The sequence below is a fragment of the Ictalurus punctatus genome, chromosome 21 (assembly GCF_001660625.3).
Source record: "Ictalurus punctatus breed USDA103 chromosome 21, Coco_2.0, whole genome shotgun sequence".
In the NCBI taxonomy this organism is placed as follows: Eukaryota; Metazoa; Chordata; class Actinopteri; order Siluriformes; family Ictaluridae; genus Ictalurus; species Ictalurus punctatus.
In genome coordinates this window covers 133,156-153,927 of record NC_030436.2, presented here as the reverse complement: position 1 = coordinate 153,927, position 20,772 = coordinate 133,156, and the positions used below count along the sequence as shown (strand labels likewise).

The 20,772-nt window shown below is 38.0% G+C and overlaps 1 protein-coding gene across 1 annotated transcript; it reads left to right on the top strand.

Moving 5' to 3' along the window:
* The first annotated feature begins 558 nt into the window (after positions 1–558).
* On the top strand, positions 559–18,363 carry lmod1b (leiomodin 1b (smooth muscle)). The gene is made up of 3 exons (XM_017450065.3): positions 559–1,023; positions 14,559–16,340; positions 16,586–18,363. Exons 1-3 carry the CDS (start codon positions 757–759, stop codon positions 16,610–16,612), a joined length of 2,076 nt encoding a protein of 691 aa, XP_017305554.1. The 5' UTR covers positions 559–756; the 3' UTR covers positions 16,613–18,363.
* The last annotated feature ends 2,409 nt before the right edge of the window (positions 18,364–20,772 follow it).

Genomic DNA, 20,772 nt, shown 5'->3' with positions numbered 1-20,772 from the left:
GGCTGTAGGAACACAGAAACTGTTTTTGCAAATCACAGTCTCCAGAAGCTTGTACTGTAATCTGAGTTGAAGAGGGCAGTCCACATGCAGAAGTCTAGAAATAAAAGGAATTTAAACTGTTCTGCATGAAGGAGTGTCTACAAGATCCCTATACAAATGAAAAGATTTAGTCCTGTACTTTTCTGCAGGATAGCAGGTCTATTAATAATAGGAATGCCGAAAATCGTTTCTTATACTAATAAAGAAACACTTTTATGTGTAAAATATTATTAAAATAAAATTCTAGTCTACAGCATCTCCATACATTTAAGCTCAAAATAGGTTATCACTGATTCTTTCACTCTGTTTCATGAAGGGTGGCAATCATTCTTGTGGTTTTTATTAGTTTACTTACTTCATTATAACATAAGAAATGCTGTCGCTCTTCATCACAAGTAGGCAGGAGTATGTTTGTATCTGGGATGCCTTGGAGCTTTAGTAAACCACAAAACTCGTTGTTGCCTTTAAAGGAGTGTGTACTGGCGACTAAATATGGGCATGGGTTTGGAATGGATTTCGTGGAATTTCCAAGTAGCACACAGCAGTGATAGTGCATCACAGTGCAGAAAGTACAGAGTCTACTTCACTTCAGCAGCTTTTTCTTAAACGTTTGGTCTGATTTATGGAAATATACAAGGAGCGACTAACAACTACGGCTATACGGAGACGTACCAAATAACCTTACTCTGTCTATTCTGCATTTTTCCAAAGTTCATCATGTCTAGGAGAAAAGTGAGGGGACTCACACGTACCGGGCGTCAGGTAAGCGAGGATCCGGATCTCGACAACTTGCTGTCAAACCTGTCGCCTGAAGAGATGGAGGAGCTACAGAAGGAGGTGTCGACAGTGCCCGACCCAGACCCGAGTGAGATTATCATAGTAGACCAAACCGATGTAAAACAAAAGATTCCTAATAAAAGAGATTCCACCTTGACTAATCATGGCGAATTAAAGTCGGGTTTGCAAAGGAACCTCTCCACCGAGGTATGAAAACGCTTCCGTTTTAACCTTAACTAGTTTTATCATCTAGTCTTCACATACTTATAGATAGACAGACAGATGTACTCTCTTTCCGTCTATCTTTCCAATCTATCCGTCTATCTATCTATCTATCCTATCTGTTTATCTATCCATCTAATATTATAGGCCTAGTGACTTGCAACAATGGTTAAATTGATATTTCTGCATTATGATTTTTTTTCAACTTCTGATAGCTTATATTTGTTTTCTTATCTGTAATGAGAGGACAATAAATTATCTGGGGAAAAGAATATGCAGCACTAATTGCAGGGTGTGCTGCAAAACTCTGATCTGTGGTGGATCTGAAGCTAGGCTTGATGGGATACTTTGGTTCATTACTACTTCACGCACTGCCTTTTAAGGTTACATTTGCCAAGGCTGCAGGCTTTGCAAGCACACAGACTGTAGCTTACAAATCGAGCCATCGTCTGCTTACTAGAGTTATGTCTCCACTACAAAATGTTTGTGTAATCTAAACAAACTATCTGATGCTTACTATACAGCATACTGTATATGTCTGACTTAATGAACAAGCTGTAAACTTGTAGTTAGCTGAGAGCCAGCACAATTGCACAACTGCACAATTGTAACACACTTGTTTGCTATAAATGCACACATGAACATGGCCGTTTGAAAAGAACAACAAAGTCACAGTCAAAGTAATTTTATTTGTCACATTCACAGTATGCCAGAGATAATTGTAGGGGAGATCTGGGCACAACCTAACACTTTTGGTTTTCTCAAGTTTGTAGAAAAGTACTTAGGGTTCAAAGCATTTTTTCTTTTTTCACTTTCATTTTACAAATGTCTGGTACAAATATTTGATCTTGTTTTATAAATAAAACATACTTTTTCATTATTTAACAGAAAGAAGATTAGTGAAATGTTTGAAGGTACCCCAAAGGTGGGGCACTCTGAAACACGTGAGGGGCACTTTGAAACATGACCATATGACAATTTAAAATCCCCCTCTAACAATTTAATCTGATTTAATTAAAAATCATACACGATAAACTATGATACTATGTCAGTAAAAACATTTCTTAACTTATAAAATCATAAAGACATATGAAATAATGTGGCCGCCTGGTGGCTTAGTGGTTAGCACGTACGTCTCACACCTCCAGGGTTGATTCCCATCACAACCCTGTGTGTGCAGAATTGCATGTTCTCAGGGTACTCTGGTTTCCTCCCCAGTCTAAAGACATGCAAGGTAGGCTGATTGGCATGTCTAAGATATCTATAGTGTATGAATGGGTGTGTGAATGTGTGTGTGATTGTGCCCTGTGATGGACTGGCACCCTGTCCAGGGTGTACCCCGCCTTGTGCCCCATGCTCCCTGGGATAGGCTCCAGGTTCCTCGTGACCCAGTAGGATAAGCAGAATAGAATATGGATGGATGGAAATAATGTAAATTTATATATAACAAATTTTACTGCTTGACAATGAACACAGAACAAAGCCAAAGTGAAAACCAACCTAATGAACACTGAACACAAAGAGATAACACACACACACACACACACACACACACACACACACACACACACACACACACAGGTACACCCCTGTCTATCTTTCTTGGCCTGTTCCTCATGCTGCAGTAAATAAAATCATAAAAGTGTGAATTAAAATGGCTAACTGCACAGAATACCATAGTTTCTTGTAATAGTGGTTCAATTTTTATTATTTTTGTGCTCAACTGAGATTCGGACGTGGCTATTCAATTCTGCAGGCTACATGTATATATGCATTTATACTGAGAGACTGGAGATTAAAATGATACTAAATTTGCCTCAATTTAAATTAACGTCGTTTGAATTTTGGTGTGTTTTTTTCTTTTAAACACATTGTTGTTATGGCAGCCAGTAAAGACAGGAGGTTTTGTAATACCAGTGTATGTGGAAATGTGGCGCTCTTGTGCCCCGCTCTCCCCTATATTGAATGCTTGTGGTGAATCTGTGTAAACTCGCTAAGGCACAGAAGAGAATACTCAAACTTTCTTTAAAAAAAAAAAGTGACCAGACAATTTTTACAATAAATACAAATAGAACAAACACAATACAATATTGGAATGTGGCTGGGTGCGATGTTTATTTAAAGAGCAGCAGAGAATAAAGTGAGTGGTAAATATCCTATAATTTGTAAACAACAACAACAGTGAGATTCCCAATTGTGCACTGTGCTTCTGTTTGCATATTTGTGAGAAACTATAGGTGCGGAGTATAATTCTAACGTATAATTCTAATGTATTATTAACACATTCATCTGAGATTGGTAAGAGTAGCGACAGGACGCAGCTCACAGAGAAAAGACGCACATACTAATTTTTGCTCGCTTAAAGTGATTCACGCAAAATGTAACATTCTGTCATCAATTACTCACCCTCATAGTGTTCCAATTAATAACAATTTCATTAAGCAATACGAATGGTTTGTGTGCAAAAAAAATTCAATAAATAAAAATTAAAAAGTTTTTATTCACAAAGTATCTTCACTTCCGCATAGATCTCTGACACGCCTTCACGAGAGAACCGCGACGCATGCGTGTTGTGGTGATGCGAGAGCGGACAAAAAACAGTCTGCGAGAGTGGAAAAAATGCAAGTCCTCCTCTTTTCGAAATCTGCAGACATCTTTGTTACAAAGATTGTTTTACAGATGGTACTCAACCAGAATAAACCTTTTGCTGCAACATGCATTTGCGGCTCTTGACCGCTAAGTGGCGCTATAACCACAGATATTCAAAAGAACGTGTCAGCTCATTTTTGCAGGTACTGTAGCAGTCAACCGTGCTTTGACAATGGGCTAGATTTGAGGGATGCAATCAGTGGAAAATACAAGAAAAACACAATCTGTAAAAACAAATCATATTAACAGAACCAACTTTAGCACTTAAAAAACCCATGCATGCATTTCTTGTTTAGAATGAATTCAAACCGAATAGTAAATGTCAAGACTGTGTTCTGTGCTTACTTTTACAAGTACTGTATAATGTACTACTACCATATTTAATTTTTTATTAAAATTTAGAAAGATGTGCATCATTAGTTATATAATTATATCTTGTATTATTTTGTCCTTGCAATAAAAGAAGAACAATAGAAAAGGTGGATTAGTCTGCATGGGAGCATTAAAAGTGGTAGCCTAGTTGTCTAATACCATACATTAATTATAGGCTTCATGTCAAATGTTGTGACTACATTGTTTAATATTTGTCACAAATACAAATGTTTGAAATGTACTTTTAATCATTTGAAATGTTGCAAGCAATAGGTGATTTGTTATTCATTATCTATCCTTTTTATTACTAGTAGGTGTATTGTTAATTGAAACTTAATGAAAACTTAAATAAAAACCATTCTTTGTGATACTTAGAAATAAGAAACAGTAGACAAGCATTTGGTTTAATAAATAACATTACAATAAATTTGCTATGTTCCAGTTGAGCCTCTGTTGCAGTATAAAAAGAAAGCTGTGTGTGTGTGTGCGTGCGTGAGTGTGAATGTGAGTGTGCATGTGCGTGTGTGTGTGTGTGTGTGTGTGTGTGTGTGTGTGTGTGTGTGTGTTGTGTCAGCCTCATATATTTAGTGTGGTCTTGTACAAAAAGAGAGAATATTTATATATAATAAAGAAATTTCGTTAACTTGAGGTGTAGAATGTGTAAAGATTGTGAAGTCCAAATATCAGATGGTACAAAATAAAGGTGCGTGTGTGTGCGTGTGTGTGTGTGTGTGTGTGTGTGTGTGTGTGTGTGTGTGAGAGAGAGAGAGAGAGAGAGAGAGAGAGAGAGAGAGAGAGAGAGACATTCAAGTGGTTACTGAAAAGGACACATTTGATATATAAAATAATCACACTGTAAAACATTTCAAGCTGGTTAAACTTAGAAACGAAAAGTCACATACTGCCTTAAAAATGTGAGTAAACTCAACTTGAAGATAACATTTGTTTCAACTCAAAAAGTTACGTTTGAGAAGTTGTTTAACTAATGATCATTTGTTGTTTCAACTTGATAGTCTGAGTTTAAACAACTTACTATGTTACATTATCAATTCAAGAAAACTCACTTTACCTTGTAAAATAAGTGAGGCAAATAGAAATGGAATGAGTGAGGGAGATCTGAAGGAAGAGAGGGAGACAGAGAGAGTGATAAGGAGGGATAGGTCATGTCCAATGGCACAAAATAACATAGTTGCTTGTCTCTAAGACCTATTTTGAACAGTGTCAAGTAACTAAAGTGTGCTCCAAAGCTTCAGAAGTGCCAACATTCAAACTTGCTTTCAGAACAAGTCTATACTATTATTCATGTTTTGGTTACAAGATTACTTTCTCTGTGGAAGCAATGTTCAACACAACGGTTTCCTTGCAGTTAAGGCTTGAGATCAGTCTATAACCAATACATCAGCAGTTTGTTTCTAAGTCCATGTATCATAGCGGAACAGTGGTCGGGTTTTATCTTCAGGATCTGCAAGAATTCAAATGAGTACTTCATATTGCAAGGGTACTCCAGATTAAAGCAGTAGATGGTGCCCATTAGCACAGCAACACCAATGGGCACATCTCTGAGGTCATGAAAAACATGAAGAACCACCACGGCCACATTGGAGATTTAAAGAAGAAAAGCATCATGCGGGACATCTTCATGTTCAATCATGCATTACCTTCATGATGACATCCATGGTTTTCACCATGAACCTAAAACAAATGGCACAGATTTAGTCCTAATTTACGTTGGATGTAATTCTATGGACAGATTTACATCAAATAACATGCTATACAGTTAAATTATCATATTATTAGTCAATAATTGTTTTTATTAACGATCAAAGGTGCTGAGTGGCAGGCTACAAGCATGGAGAGCAAAGTTAAATCTAAATAAATAAATAAATAAAGATCAGAAGGGGTTGAAAATTGTAGCAGTATAACCAATTACAGCAGATTATCAGACATGTATTTATTGTGAATAATCATATTACTGCTGAAGCACAGTTCAAATCAGACATACAAAATCTCAAACACTCAGCAGATCATCACCATGTTCGTTTAATTAAAAGTAAAACTTGCTCCAAAGCCCTACAATACACTACAAATTAACTTGTTCTCTCTTACGTTTATGGTTAAAAAGTAAGCAAAGTATTTGGGTCGAAGACTGTTTGCACATGCCTGCCTGCACATGTCCGTGATTAATTAGCCTTAACTGTGTCGCTAACTAGCCAGCTGGCACTTAGCTAACCCAGCTAACACGAGCTGGCAAACAAATGTTTTGGTCAAAGGCAAACAATATTTTTTCCCCACTCCAATAACGTTATATGCATTTATAATCTAAATAATCTAAATAATCTACGCACCCACCAACTAAAATGTCTGATATGGAGCCCAGTGGTGTATTTTACCTAATACATATATTTTACCTTTAAACTATTTTAGAAATTGAGGCTTTGATAAACACACTGAATTATCAAGAAAAAAACATTCGCAGGGCATGGTCAATGTGCTGAATTTTTCCTTTTCACCACACAAGAAAGTGGCAACGTTATTACATTTTAATAACACAAATAGACTCTATGCAAAGTAAAATCTCTAGTAAAATCTCAGCCAGCGACTTTACTTCCACATAGCACGTTCCTATAGTGACGTGTACTAGCAGCAAAACTCAAATATGATTCATTTTACATTTATAAAATATGATTCATTTTACAATGATTAAACTATTAAACTTGTGATGACAATTGTGGCTATAGCACTGGCAAAGTCCTTATAAGCCTCTGCCACTTGAAGGACTGAGAGGTCTGGCAGCTCACTAGTAATACCCTTGTAAATGAAAAAAAAAGTATTAAGAATTAAAAAAAATAAAAAATCCATAGTGTTGTCTAATCTTTCATATTTTTCATTTTAAACTATATTCATGTTCTTTAGTACGAGTTGACACAATTTTATGTAGGGATGCACCGAAATGAAAATTCTTGGCTGAAGCCTAATTGCATAAATTAAATAGTCAAAATGTGCTTTTTACTATTTTGTCTTGCTTTTCAAAGAAAAAATCAATTACAAAAACTACAATTTCGAAATATTGATTTAACACTGAACATTTTTCTTCATTCCAGCAGGCATAGCCTACCAACAAGGCACAATATAACTTTAAATACATAAATGAATAAAATAAAAATATTTTTATGTGGTCAACTTTCAGCCCATATCTTTTGAGGTATTATATTGGGGATATATACCGCTCGCATCCCTGTACACCTCGCGGAGTATTATAGTAGACATAGTATAGTTAGATACATTGTTAATGTTCTGTTCCTTGATAGATTTAGTTAGTTTAAACTATAGATTAGTTCATTTAGTCCCCGCTTGTTTTGTGTTTTGACCCTGTTTTCTGTGACCGCGACTTTGATTCCTGCTTTGCCCCGTTTATGCCTGTTTGCCGCTCGCCCGACCCTTTGCCTTTCTTGACTACATTTTTTTGGATTATGATTTGGATTTGTCTGCCTGCCCTTAAATAAATACGTCTTTACCTGCTTCCATGCTCTACTCCCTTACGTCTCGATCGTGACAGAATACTCTGCGAGGTGTACAGAGACGTGAGCGTTATATATCCCGAATATAATCAGCGCTAAGTGCTGGCAGCTGAAAACAATAAAGCCACACCTCCAAACAACAATCAATAACAAAACAGGGAGGAGACAGAACAGAAACAAAACAAATGCATGTGTCCACAGTAAACAGTGTCACGGTTGTCAACATCCGAAGAGCATGCGCTCACGTAGCTCGTGCATGTGCGCGCCCCCTCATTTCTCCTCATCGTGACATTCACGCATATCACTCTGGTTGCTAGGCTATTTGGTCACGTCATCAAACACGGCCAAATAATTCGGCCGAATAATTTTGGTTGCCGAACATTCAGTGCATCCCTAATTTGATGTCATGGTGTCTTTTATATAGTTAAAAATGCCCTCATAATGCTCTCAAATGCCTCTGAAAACCAATTCCCAGCAAATATTGCTCCTTAAAAAGTGATAGTAGGAGAGTCCATTTTTTATCACCAGGGCTGATCTCATACATTAAGTCTTTTGGAAATTATGAGTTCAGAAAAAAAGTGGCGTTTATATAAAATACTACATTAAAGAATTTTCAGTGTCTTACCTTAACCCCTCAGCAGGACCACCATTTTATTGACAGGACCTGGTTTGACTCCCTAGGAATACCCAGGGGTCATATTATTATTATTATTATTATTATTATTAATAATAATAAGAAGAAGAAGAAGAAGAAGAACAACAACAATAATAATAATAATAATAATAATAAGCAGAAGAAGAAGAAGAAGAAGAAGAAGTAGAACAACAACAACAACAACAACAACAACAACAACAATAATAATAATAATAATAATAATAATAATAATAATAATAATAATAATAATAATTCAACAAGAATTTGGAATACTTGATAATAGTAAAATATTTTCCCCTCGGAAAGTCCCTACTCCTGGTATTTGATATTTTTTCAAAGTTCAGGAACTTTGGGGGTGGGACTTGGGCACTGTGACATTGGTTGAGTGCACACAGCATTTGATTTTAACCACATTTTTAAAAGTCTGTTGTGGTGCATACAGTAACAGTTGTTTATTGTAATTCGAATCAACACATTGGAGTTTCTTAAAAAAGACGACTGATGGAACAGTGACAAGGTTAAGGCCTTATTAAGTATTTATGAAGAGCAGGAAATACAGCGGGAACTGGAAGTGGCGACCCACAACGAAAACGCATACTTAAAAATATCAAGTCGGTTAAGCGATCTGGACGTTGTTAACACAGGAAAAAAGTGCAGAGAAAAGCTCAAGAAATTAAAACAGGACTACAAGAAAATTAAGGATCACAATAACAGGAGCGATTCCAACCGGTGGACCAACAAGTGCTTTTTCACCCTAATCTTTTCCTAAAGATTAGGTTTTCCTAATCTTCACGGTACTTTAGACCGTGATGGAAACACAGACAACAAAGGTCTGGAGGAACCAAATGGTCCCTTGAAAAAAGTTCCTGGGACTAATTGTTCTAATTTGGCAATTTTGGTGGAAACATGTCTGTGGTTGGAAATGTAGTTGCACAGTGCTTTCCCAGCAACACAGGAACAACTGCTCTGAGACGGGATTACAGGACGAGCGTCCTTTAATACAAACTTTGAAGATAATTAAATTAAATTAACAATGGCAGGAATAAGGAATTCATATCATACGTAAACAAATTTTAAACATACTGTAATTAGAACTATCACTAAATTTTTTAATTGAAGCACTTATGAACCCATTTACTGACCATGCCTGTCTTTGTACAGCTGTAGAACCCACAAAAAAACTTGTTTAAAACATGCATTTCATTCAGATTTCATCTGTATTTTGTGTCCTCCTACACTCAATCTCTGACTTCTCTGACTTCGGATCAACCTGAAACATGTTGCCCTCAAGCTGATCTCCCCTGTCACCTGATCCTTACTGGAAACCAAAAAATTACTCATAGTCAGTAACATGTATTTAATTAGATAGTAAACAAATAATAATAACAAATAATGTCTTCACATGAACCAGGAGAGAGAGCAACGTCCTCAATGGAGCAGGAAAGCGGCGCGTTGTCCTCCTTTGACTCTGCAGGCTGAACTTGGTTGGCTGTGTCAACAGATTCGGGCGTGAGTAGAACTTGGTTGTCTGTGTCAGCAGACTCGGGCATGATCGGAACGTGGTTGTTCCTGACTTCAGCTTCAGGCGTGAGCAAAACCTGGTTGGTCGTAACATCGGCTCCAGGCATGAGCAGAACTTGGTTGGTCGTGATGTCGGTTTCAGGCATGAGGAGAACTTGGTTGGTAGTATGAACAGACTCTGGCATGAGCATAACTTGGTTGGTCGTGACGTCGACTTCAGGTGTGAGCAGAACCTGATTGGTCGTGACGTCGGTTTCAGGTGAGAGGAGATCTTGGCTGGTTGTGATGTCGGTTTCAGACTGGAACTTGGCGTGAGAGGTCGCCTTGTCGACCTCAGAGAGGAACGTTTCTTGGCTGGTCGTGGCATTGGTTTCAGACTGGAACTTGGCATAGGAGGTCGCCTTGTCATCTCAGAAAGGAACGTGTCTTGGGAGGTCGCCTCGTCAAACTCAGACAGGAACATGTCTTGGGAGGTCGTCTTGTTGACCTCAGACAGGAACGTGTCTTGGGAGGTTGCCTTGTCGACAGCCAGGAACGTGTCTTTGGAGGTCGCCTCATCAACCTCTGACAGGTACTTGACTTGGGAGGCCATCTCTTTGACCTCAGACTGAAACTTGGCTTGGGAGGCCGTCTCTCTGACCTCAGACAGATACTTGGCTTGAGAGGTCATCTCTTCAACCTCGGACAGGAACTCGGCTTAAGAGGTCGTCTCTTTGACCTCGGACAGCAACTTGGTTTGAGAGGTCACCTCATTGACCTCTGGCTGGAGCTCGGCTGCTGAGACCACATAGTTGGTCTTAGACAGGAGCTTTGGGGAGGAGGTCACCCATTTTGCCTGCTCATAATAGGTAGTGAACGCCATGACAGGTTTATATATGAGGCAGGCCTTCCCCAAACACTCTTCCAGGTTGGGGGCGTACTCTGGACTCCCAAACACCTTCATTAATAATTAATAGTCCCACAAACTGAGTAACATTGTGCAGACCTTTGGAATCTGTATGGGCCAGACACTCTGCCCACTGGCAGACAAGTATATATATATATATATATATATATATATATATATATATATATATATATATATATATATATATATATATATATGATTGTGTGTGTGTGTGTCCTCATTTGTAAGTTGCTTTGGATAAAATGGTCTGCTATATGAATAAATGTAAATGTGCGTACGTGCGTGTGTGTACCCAGTCTAGGTTGAGCCGCATAAATTAACCAGCTCGCGGTTCAAAGGGAAAGACCTCAAAATAAGGGAAGCCAGGAACGACAGAAACAGATTTCACTGAAGTTGTGGTATATTGTACAATGTACATAGAACACAACACCAGGTGTATCTTCAGGGTGGGCCAATGCCAAAATAATAAACAAAAGAACTCTTGGTTTAGAGAGCTTTTTTACTGAAAAGACAAACAAAAATGCAAAATGTACTTCCCTCACTCCCTAATCCCAAAAACAGAGACAAAAAGGACCCCACTCCCAACAAAAAAGGGCAGCCACACTCCTACTGCTGGTAAACGAAGTGAAAGTGGTGAATATGTACACTTAAACATGTACAGGGACAAGCAAACTCACAGTCAGAACCAGGCAAAAGTCAAAACCAAAACAGCAGTTAGAACAAAGAATACTTATAGCCACAAGGGCAAGCAACATGAACCAAACACAATCTCCTAACACCAAATCACCCGTAACCACCTCCAACAGCCTCCTTTTCACTTCTACTCTTCCTCTTTAAATATGGTCACGTTTTAGTGGTGTCACCGTGGGAGGTGGGAGCAAAGCAGGCTAATGAAGGTTGGAAACTCTGGGATGAAGTTCGGACCTGCACACAAACATGGCACAATACACACAAAACAAGACTTCCCATCCCAAAGATTAGCGGGTTTTAACAATGTGTGTATAAAATTTGTGCCTTTATTACATAGAGAACCATAAAGGACCATTAAATTTTGTAACCACTAGGGATGTCACAAGAACCGATACTTCGGTACTAAGTCGGTACCAACATTCTTAAAAGGTGACGGTACTTGTTTTTCTGCAGTAGCGTAGGTTACGTTGGTAATGAAGCTACTGATGTTGCAATTCTTCCGGAACTGAAGGGGGCAGCAAATACGCATAAGTGTTTTAGTCGGTCAACAAGTGGTGAAGAAGAAGAAGAAGAAGGTCCACAAGCACACTGGAAAAACTACAGAAATGGCGACAAATTTAGTTCTGCCCCGACTTGTTGAGAGGAAAGGTGGTATGGAATATGGAAATACTTCGCATTCGAGGCGGATGACAACAAACATATAATTGATGCTCTGAAGCCGGTGTGCAACCGATGCTATCGTTCATTTCAAACAATGCAAGGAAACACCTGGAATTTGGTGAAGCACCGGAAAGACAGTCCTATATTATGTTTGTTTGAGACAGCTGGCATTGTAGCCGTAAATCCAGCTAACGTTATGCTCCATGTAATGTTTGCGGTAGACAGTATTTGTTAACGACGCTAATGCATTGCAATGTTATAAACTACCTCCTAATGGTCCACCATGCATCGCCATTCAGCCCGTGTCCTGTCAGCAACATGTGGCCTAATGTAATAATTATTCAAATGTTCATGCTTTTAATAAATCTTTTTGGCCTGCCACCATATCAGTGAATTTAAACTAATGCTTGCATTCAGAGTATAAGGTGTGTGTGTGCGGGGGTGTGTGTGTGTGTGTGTGTGTGTGTGTGTGTGTGTGTGTGTGTGTGTGTGTGTGCACGCGCACGCATGCTTAGAAATGCACCTTAGCACTTGTAGCCTCTACGAGTAGAAAAGTTAATAAAATGACCACTTTATTAGTCACTGTCAGACAGTGTTTGATAAAATAACCCTCTCTCTCTATTTTTGCCAGTATCAGACAGAGTAGGATGTCCTCCAGGAGAGTTTTTAATTTTCATTTTTAAATTCTATTTTTATACTACACTGTGGTATACACTCGACTTTGGTATCGAGTATCGTGTACTTTTGGTGGTTTCGGTACCAACTACTAGATTTTTGGTATCGTGACATCCCTAGTGACCACCTAGTGACCACCTAGTGACCACCCACCCCTAACAAATGGTTTGGTCCCCACAATGTTCAAGATGTGGTTACAGCCTTGTAAGAATTACATGGTGTTAAAATTAAGGTGAGACACACGGTCATTTTTGTGCATACTGTGCAATTTTCAGATTTAGGTATATTTAGGTCTTATTTAACATTAAAACCATAAAAATGACAAAAGTTCACATTAAAATGTTTATTTATAGGTATTTGGTGTTCTCATGTCAATTTCCCCGAACTTTGTCATAAGTTAGCATTTTTCAGCCAGATATATCTCCATGATCAATATATGATTCAATAAAACTAGTTCAGTGTTGTATATATTCAAGCTTTCTGAAGCCTTGCAACAACTTTCTGTGAGGAATCAATCGAAATGTAATGTAATCATATAAATCTGCTGTAACTGTCCCGAGTGAACTTATGAGAGAAGTGTTGTAATGATGTCTGATTCGTGAGTGAATAGATTGTTTGAGTCGGTTCGATTCAATGAATTGGAGAATTGGTTGATAAAACCAGTCTGAATGATTCATTCAGGAATAGAAATGATTTGATTCTCAAGTTCAATTCACTGATTCAATGACCCTATAACTGTATTAGTTAATTTCCACATTTCTTTCTGGAGCTGCTGGTGTGTGAAACTTGTTATTCACTGAATAATATGATGAATGATGAATAATAATAATGATAATAATAATAATAATAATAATAATAATAATAATAATAATAATAATAATAGTAGTAGTAGTAGTAGTAGTACTAGTAGTAGTAAAGTAGTAGTAGTAAAGTTCATTGTTCTTGGTACTTATGGAATAAGAAATTACAAGCTGACAGTTTATTACAAGACATCCATAAAGAGTTTCTATAGTGTCTGTGTATGAGAGAGAGAGAGAGAGAGAGAGAGAGAGAGAGAATACAATTGTGTTAATTACTTGTATTGTATATATAGTTATTTGTATATATAAATGCACAATTTCAATTAATTTATTGAACCATTAAAATTTATTACTTTATAGTCTCTTATTGAATATGCAATAATTGTAATGCTTATTGATAATGACTGTTTTTACTTGTGGCAATAAGAAAAGATAATTGGGGGGTGGGGGCTTGGGGCCCAGTGTGTAAATTAGGCAGGGGACCCAGAAACCCTAGTGGCACCCCTGTGCGGAAGTGAAGATATTTTGTCAATACAAACTTAATTTTATGTTTTTTGGGGTTTTTTGCATGCACAAAGCATTCATAAAATTGGGATTAAACCACTAGATTAACCAGTGGATTACTTTTACTATGCGAATGAAAGTCTTACGTGTTTGGAACGACACGAGGACGAGTAATTGATGACAGAATTTTCATTTTTGGGTGAACAATGCCTTTAATATTTTCCATGTCACTCTCAAAGGAATATCACACAGTAGTAAATGCATTATTACAATTGACCTGCATGATTTTATAGATGTGCCAATTTGCAGGTACAGTTGTAACACAGGACTCCTTTTGGGTTCAGTGAAAATGTACACCAATATTGCTGGCGATATAGAAAAATTGGCACATGATAAGTAAATAAGTGCATAATGTTATGTGTGAAGTATGAAGTCTGTAATTTAAATGTTAAATAAAATGTTATTGTGCCAGCAATGCCCTATTGTTATTTCCTAAAATTTTTCCATGAATATTCACTAATTGGTTATGCATGAATCCATAAATTTGCCTGGCTATGTTTTCTCATTAGGCTGAGCCCAGAAAGGAAAGTCGAAAACAGGAATATCTCAGAAAAATGGGCCTGAGTCAGGAGACAAACGTTTCGAATAATGACAGCACGGAAGGAGGACGTCAGACTTCCATGTGCAGTGCTCCTGTTAAACAAGAGAAAAATATGGAGGACAGGAACACAAGAGCCACAGATGATTCTAAAGATGCTAGGGCAAGGAGATTCAAGAGGAATGAGGAAAGTGAAAAGAAATGTGAGGTCAATGAGAAAGAACAGAATGATGATTACAAGCTCAAAGATAAACGGGACACAAAAGAAGGCAGCAGCAAGACAAAGGAGTTGATATCCAAGCTTCAAGAAAAAAAAGAGGATTGTAAAGAAAAGGAGAGAAGAGATGAAAGCTGGAAGAGAGAATCAGGAGACAGCAAGACAAGGGAAATGATTTCTAGGTTACAAGGGTTAAAGCAGGAGCAGGAGAAAGAAGAAAAAAGGGAACGAGAAATGAGGGCAGAAATCAGGAACAGACAGGATAGTAAGACCAAAGGTCTTGTTTTCAAGTTAGAGGAAAACCAAAATTTGGTGGTAGAGAGCAAAAAAGAGGAAATCAGTAGGGAAGATGACAAAGAGAAGACAGAAGAACAAGTAGAGTTAGTTCAATTAGTTAACAATGGCAAGGAAAAAGAAATTATTCTGAAGGATGCTAGTAAAAATATTGATTGTATAGATCATGAGATTGAGAAAGAGAAGAGGGATAAGGATATTAATCAAGTGAAGGAAGTATCAAAAATGAGTTCTGTTGACATTGGAAAAAAGAAACCAAGAGTACAAAATGAGCTCCAAAATGAAGCACCTGAATCCAACAAAGAAGCAAAGGCTGGAAATTGTGTGGTAGAAAATAATTCAAAAATTAAAGAAGAAAAGGAAGAAGAAGAGTCTGCTAGCATGTTTGCTGAAGATCTAGAGAGACTACGCAGCAATGACCCCAGAATGACTGAGGTCAATGTCAACAATTCAGAAGTCATCAAGGTCAAAACCCTCATTCAGTTTGCTGAAGCACTAAATAACAACACACATGTCAAGACATTTGCCCTTGCTAACTGCCGCGCAGATGACCATGTAGCCTATGCTATTGCAAGCATGTTATGCAGCAACAAAATCATCACTAGCATCAACTTGGATTCTAATCTTCTCACCAGCAAGGGCATCATGGCACTCGTCCAAGCCCTCCAGTACAACAGCTCCCTAACTGAGCTTCGGTTCCATAATCAGCGGCATATCTGTGGAGGCAAGACAGAAATGGAGATGACAAAGATTTTGAAGGAAAACACAACTCTACTCAAACTGGGTTACCACTTTGAGTTGGCTGGCCCACGTATGACCATGACCAACATCCTCAGTCGTAACATGGACCGGCAGAGGCAGAGAAGGTTGCAGGAGCAGAAACAGGGCACAGCCCATAGAACTGAAGACAAGACAGTCTCACTGAAGGTCCCACAACTTGGTTTCAGCAAAGGTTCCCCAAGAAGCTCACCAAAGCCATCTCCCACTCCATCTCCTGTACCATCCCCTAAGTTGATTCCAAAAGCCTTTAAAGGACCTGGTGGTCCTCCACCGCCACCACCTGGGGGATTACCACCACCACCACCACCTCCAATTCTAGATGGCGAATTCCTAAAGAGTTCTCTGACCCCTATGTCACAGAGAAAGCATGAGGACAGGACTGGAGGCCGAGGTGGAGGTCTAAATTCAAGGGATCAACTTCTAGCCTCTATAAGGGATGCCAATATTAAACAGTTAAAAAAGGCAAGAAATAGTTTCTCATCATTTGAAACCATTTTAAACTGATGCGAGTCAGAAAAATCTATAATGTTAGCATGCATTTAATATATATATATGCATAAAATATTTTTGCATTAAAGATACATAATTTAAAAACATTGATAATACATCAATCATACTGTGCTTTGTAGCACAGTAGCATTTAATACTTGGAATCCATACTATTAATAAAGCACGTTAATTGAGCATCTTTTTTTCTTTTCGCATAGGTTGCATTACCAAAACTACTGCAATAATCAGACAGGGAAAAGTTAAACACAAAGTGAAGAACAGGTGGCAGACATCTCACCTTGTGAAGATCACGCCTAGGCATCTTCTACATGGAGTCTACAATGGCCTGTAAGACAGGCAAGGGTGTCCGTGATGAATATGGTATAATTCTGTAGGATAAAGCTTCAGCCCAGGATTCTGTCATGAGCTATGGAAATGAATAGAAGCCTGATACAGATGTGGTGTTCAGAGGTTAAAATTTCAAGTCTGTATTGATATTTGCACTATGTTATGTAATTCATATGGTAAATTGATGAATGTGTGTGATTCCAGAATATATGTGTATATATGTATGGAGAACTCTGCAGGCAAGAAAACTGATTCTAATGAAATTAAAATCAATCAGTTGTCTTCTAAATTATTAGAAATTACAAGCTATTGAAAACCCTCATAACCAAATATTTTTGTTAAGTTGTAGCTAACATTTAAACAATATGGAATGTTTAGTGATTTTTTTTCCCCAAAATATTTTTTCAAAATAGTTTTTAAGCTTTACTGTATTGCTCACAGTTTATCAGTGCACATCAATATAATATTGTATAATACTGCTTATGCTCAGTTTATGTTTAAGTAATACATTTCTCAGGATAATTTTTGTTCTTTCCTAGAAAGAAGTACATGATTTTATGTCACTACAAATATTACTTACAACATAATATGTATTCCAATTTTTGATAAATGATCTCATTCTATTCTACATTGGATTCTTTCAGGTGCTGATCCTCTTCAAAATTTAGTATTATATTAAGTATTGTGCACTGTCACATGTTTGAGTGCCACTTCTCTCACACTTTTGATATCAGCTGGGCAAGTGAAAATGTTTTTATTGTATAGTAAATGTTGGCACATCAATGTTTTGTGCTATTTTTATGAATGTATGAATAGAAGTTCTGGATGGTTTCAGTAAGATAAATCCAAGACAATACAAAAAAATACAATACTATGCTTACATTAGAACAAACTTATAAAAGCATGTTTAAATCTTTTTTACTGAAACACAACACAATTGCGACATTTTCGTCTAGTAGACAAAAACTTGTTTGCTTAAAATGGCCATAAAATGTTTTACTTATGTTCCATCCCAGTTTAGGTTTGAAACAATAACAGAAAACTGTGGTGGAAAAATGTGCATGAATAAAGAACATATTGCACAGATTTGGAGATATATTTTCAAAAATATGTTCATGGTAAAGTGTGTCAAGTCAGTCAAGGCCAAAACAAAACAAACCTCCAGAATGACTAAAGGAAGAGAACCTGTACTTGGCCTATACCAATAAAGAAAATCAACAAATGTTCCCTCCCTCTCTAGCAAAAACACAAACACCCACACCTAGCAAAAATGTCAGCAAAGCCCTTAACTTGGTGACTTGGACAATATACAATATATGACAATATATGACAATACAGAGTATATACAGATATGACAATACACAGTAGAAAGCTTTGGATCATACAACAAGAAGTCAACAATGAGTTACAAATTACATATAACAGACACAAGCAAACGAGCACAAAAGTGTTGTCATTCACTCTGGTGGTACCATAAATGCCAGTGCAACAATTAAATGATGTGTCAGGACTCTGGAAGTAAACACAAGACTTCTGGAGACAACACAGAATCATAGGAAAGCACACAACCAGTAAGTGCAGAGCATAACACTAATAATTGTCTGTTTTCAAACATATGCTAATAAAGTACACATGAATGAATAAAGTATTCCATGGCTAAATTAATTTTTATGAAAAGAAATCAAGGGCAATGTTTGGAGACTTAAGTGAAGTGACTGGATTTCTACATTAAAATCTTTTTTAAAAAATGCAAAGCTGAAAGTAAACAAAGATGGCATCACACTGAAAATGCTATTGGACCTTAGATAAGCACATCTTCATTCTCTGATTATTATGAAATATTTCAAAATGAATAAGCATCTTAATTAAAATGACTCTTCATTACTAATGGTGCTTTTCCTGACTTTTATTCTTCTCTGGCCAAAAGAAAAGCACTGCTCTAGTGATGTGGCAACTTTGGAAAACTATTTTAATACTTTTCTTACTTTGGTATATAGCAATAATTGAAACATGCATATATTGCCAAAAAAAATAAAAAATTCCCACTAAATGTCAGATAACTAAATGTTACAGGTGAAATATCCCTTCTGTTTGAAATAGAACATTTACATATTGCTGTGATATCCCCCTGACCAATATTAGAGGTGGTGCCAAAAGTATGGCTTGGTTTAAAGCCATTTATCCAGCAGTGAATCTTTTCTTGAAATCTGGAATTGGAGTTGAAAAGCAGCAGGGCAGTTTTGATTCAGCTGTCTCTGACTCACCCTCTGCACCAATGACATGCCTATATTTGGTCATTCTCAAAGGCTACATCTCATTCCTTTCTCCTTTCTAATAAGGCAAACACAGCCTTCTGTTGGTCTGTCCACAGAGAGATGGAGAGAGAGAGAGAGAGAGAGAGAGAGAGAGAGAGAGAGAGAGTGAGTTCATGTCTTTGTTAAAATACCATGCTGGCTTTGATTATGTCGTTCCATTTTCTTTCCTGGAGAGTTGCTGTAAACATGACTGTTGAATGGAGGATACTTATGAAGGTTATTGTTCATCAGTAATGGATTGGTTAGCAAAATTTTAACTCTGCGTGTTTCATTTAGGAAAATGTGTGTTACATATCCTGAATGATGAGGACAAAGGACAGTTGGGAAAGTTTACTGGTACCATATTACTATAGCTTAACACCATGTCAACAAAACCTTTACATCATGAAGTAGGACATTCTTTTTTTTTTTTTTTTTTCCCAAACATGGTCATAAAAAGGCAATTAATGAATAATGTCCTAACAGCTCAAGGTCTTTAATGGATTACTGCTGAACTAAAGTTTGAAACAATGTTGATGCAAAAATGACAGTGATTATTCAACAATAAGACAGACCTTTTCAGTTTTATAGAATGACATTCAAATGTGTTTCAAATTTCAACATAGGGAACCTTCAATGTTCTCACTTTGGTGGAGGTAGTACAGCATAGTCATGATCACATGAGCACTCTTTGCCTCTAATGACGTGGTATATTCTCTGCCATGGAAGTTAAATCGTTTATGCCAATAGAAGAGAAACATAGAACAAATTTGGCTGCATGCTTTTGAAAACTGTAAGCATTTATTTATTATTATTATTTATACTTTAAACTGTTCGTACTGTTATTTTTATGGGGTATATACAGTATGTTCACATTTTATATGCTGTATGCTAGCTAAACAGTCAAAAATAGAGGTTGTTTATTTGTTATCTAGATACAGTCAGGTCCATAAATAATTGTACATAACGAAGCACTAGAGTCACTAGCACTAGGTACTTGATCCTGGACTCTGACTCGAGTCCAGATTCGCGGACATAATCAGCGTTGTAATGGCTGACAGCTGAGGGCAATTCAGACACACATGAAACAACAACCAATGACAGAACGGGGAGGAGACATAACAGAAACATAAACAAATGCACGAGTCGAAATGTCACGATTGTCAACAAGGGAAAAGCAGGTGCTCGCGCACCTGCTCGTGCATGCGCGCTCACATGCTCCACAGCACCCTGCTTAAAGGGGAACTCGTGACAGAACCCCCCCCAAAGGCACTTCTCGCGGAGTGCCATGAAACATCCATCTCCATTGGCGGCCCCGGCCCCCTGGGCAGAATGTCCCAAGCAGAGCCAGGAGACCGCACGGCGTTCTTGGCAAAACAAAAAAGCAGAGCGATGTACACGGCAGAGCAGGGAAGCAGAGCAACGTCCTCAGCGGAGCATGAAAGCAGAGCGACGTTCACAGCAGAGCAGGAAAGCATAGTGACGTCCGTGGCGGAACAGGAAAGAGGAGCGACGTACCCGACGAAACAGGAAGGCAGAGCGACGACCACAGCCGAGCAGGCAGGCCGAGCGAAGTCCTCGGTGGAGCAGGGAAACAGAGCGGTGTACTCAGCAGTGCAGGAAAGCGAAGCGAGGTCCCCTGCGAGCCCAGGGAGAGGAGCGTGGGTCTCCGCGAGGCCAGGGAGAGGAGTGTGGGTCTCCGCGAGGCCAGGGAGAGGAGCGTGGGTCTCCGTGAGGCTAAAGGGGGGAACGAAGCTCTCCGT

Coding starts and splice junctions, on each gene's coding strand:
- lmod1b (XM_017450065.3), top strand. CDS start 757: ATGTCTAGGAGAAAAGTGAGGGGACTCACACGTACCGGGCGTCAGGTA. Junction 1,024..14,558: donor AAAGGAACCTCTCCACCGAG/GTATGAAAACGC, acceptor TTTTCTCATTAG/GCTGAGCCCAGAAAGGAAAG. Junction 16,341..16,585: donor ATATTAAACAGTTAAAAAAG/GCAAGAAATAGT, acceptor CTTTTCGCATAG/GTTGCATTACCAAAACTACT.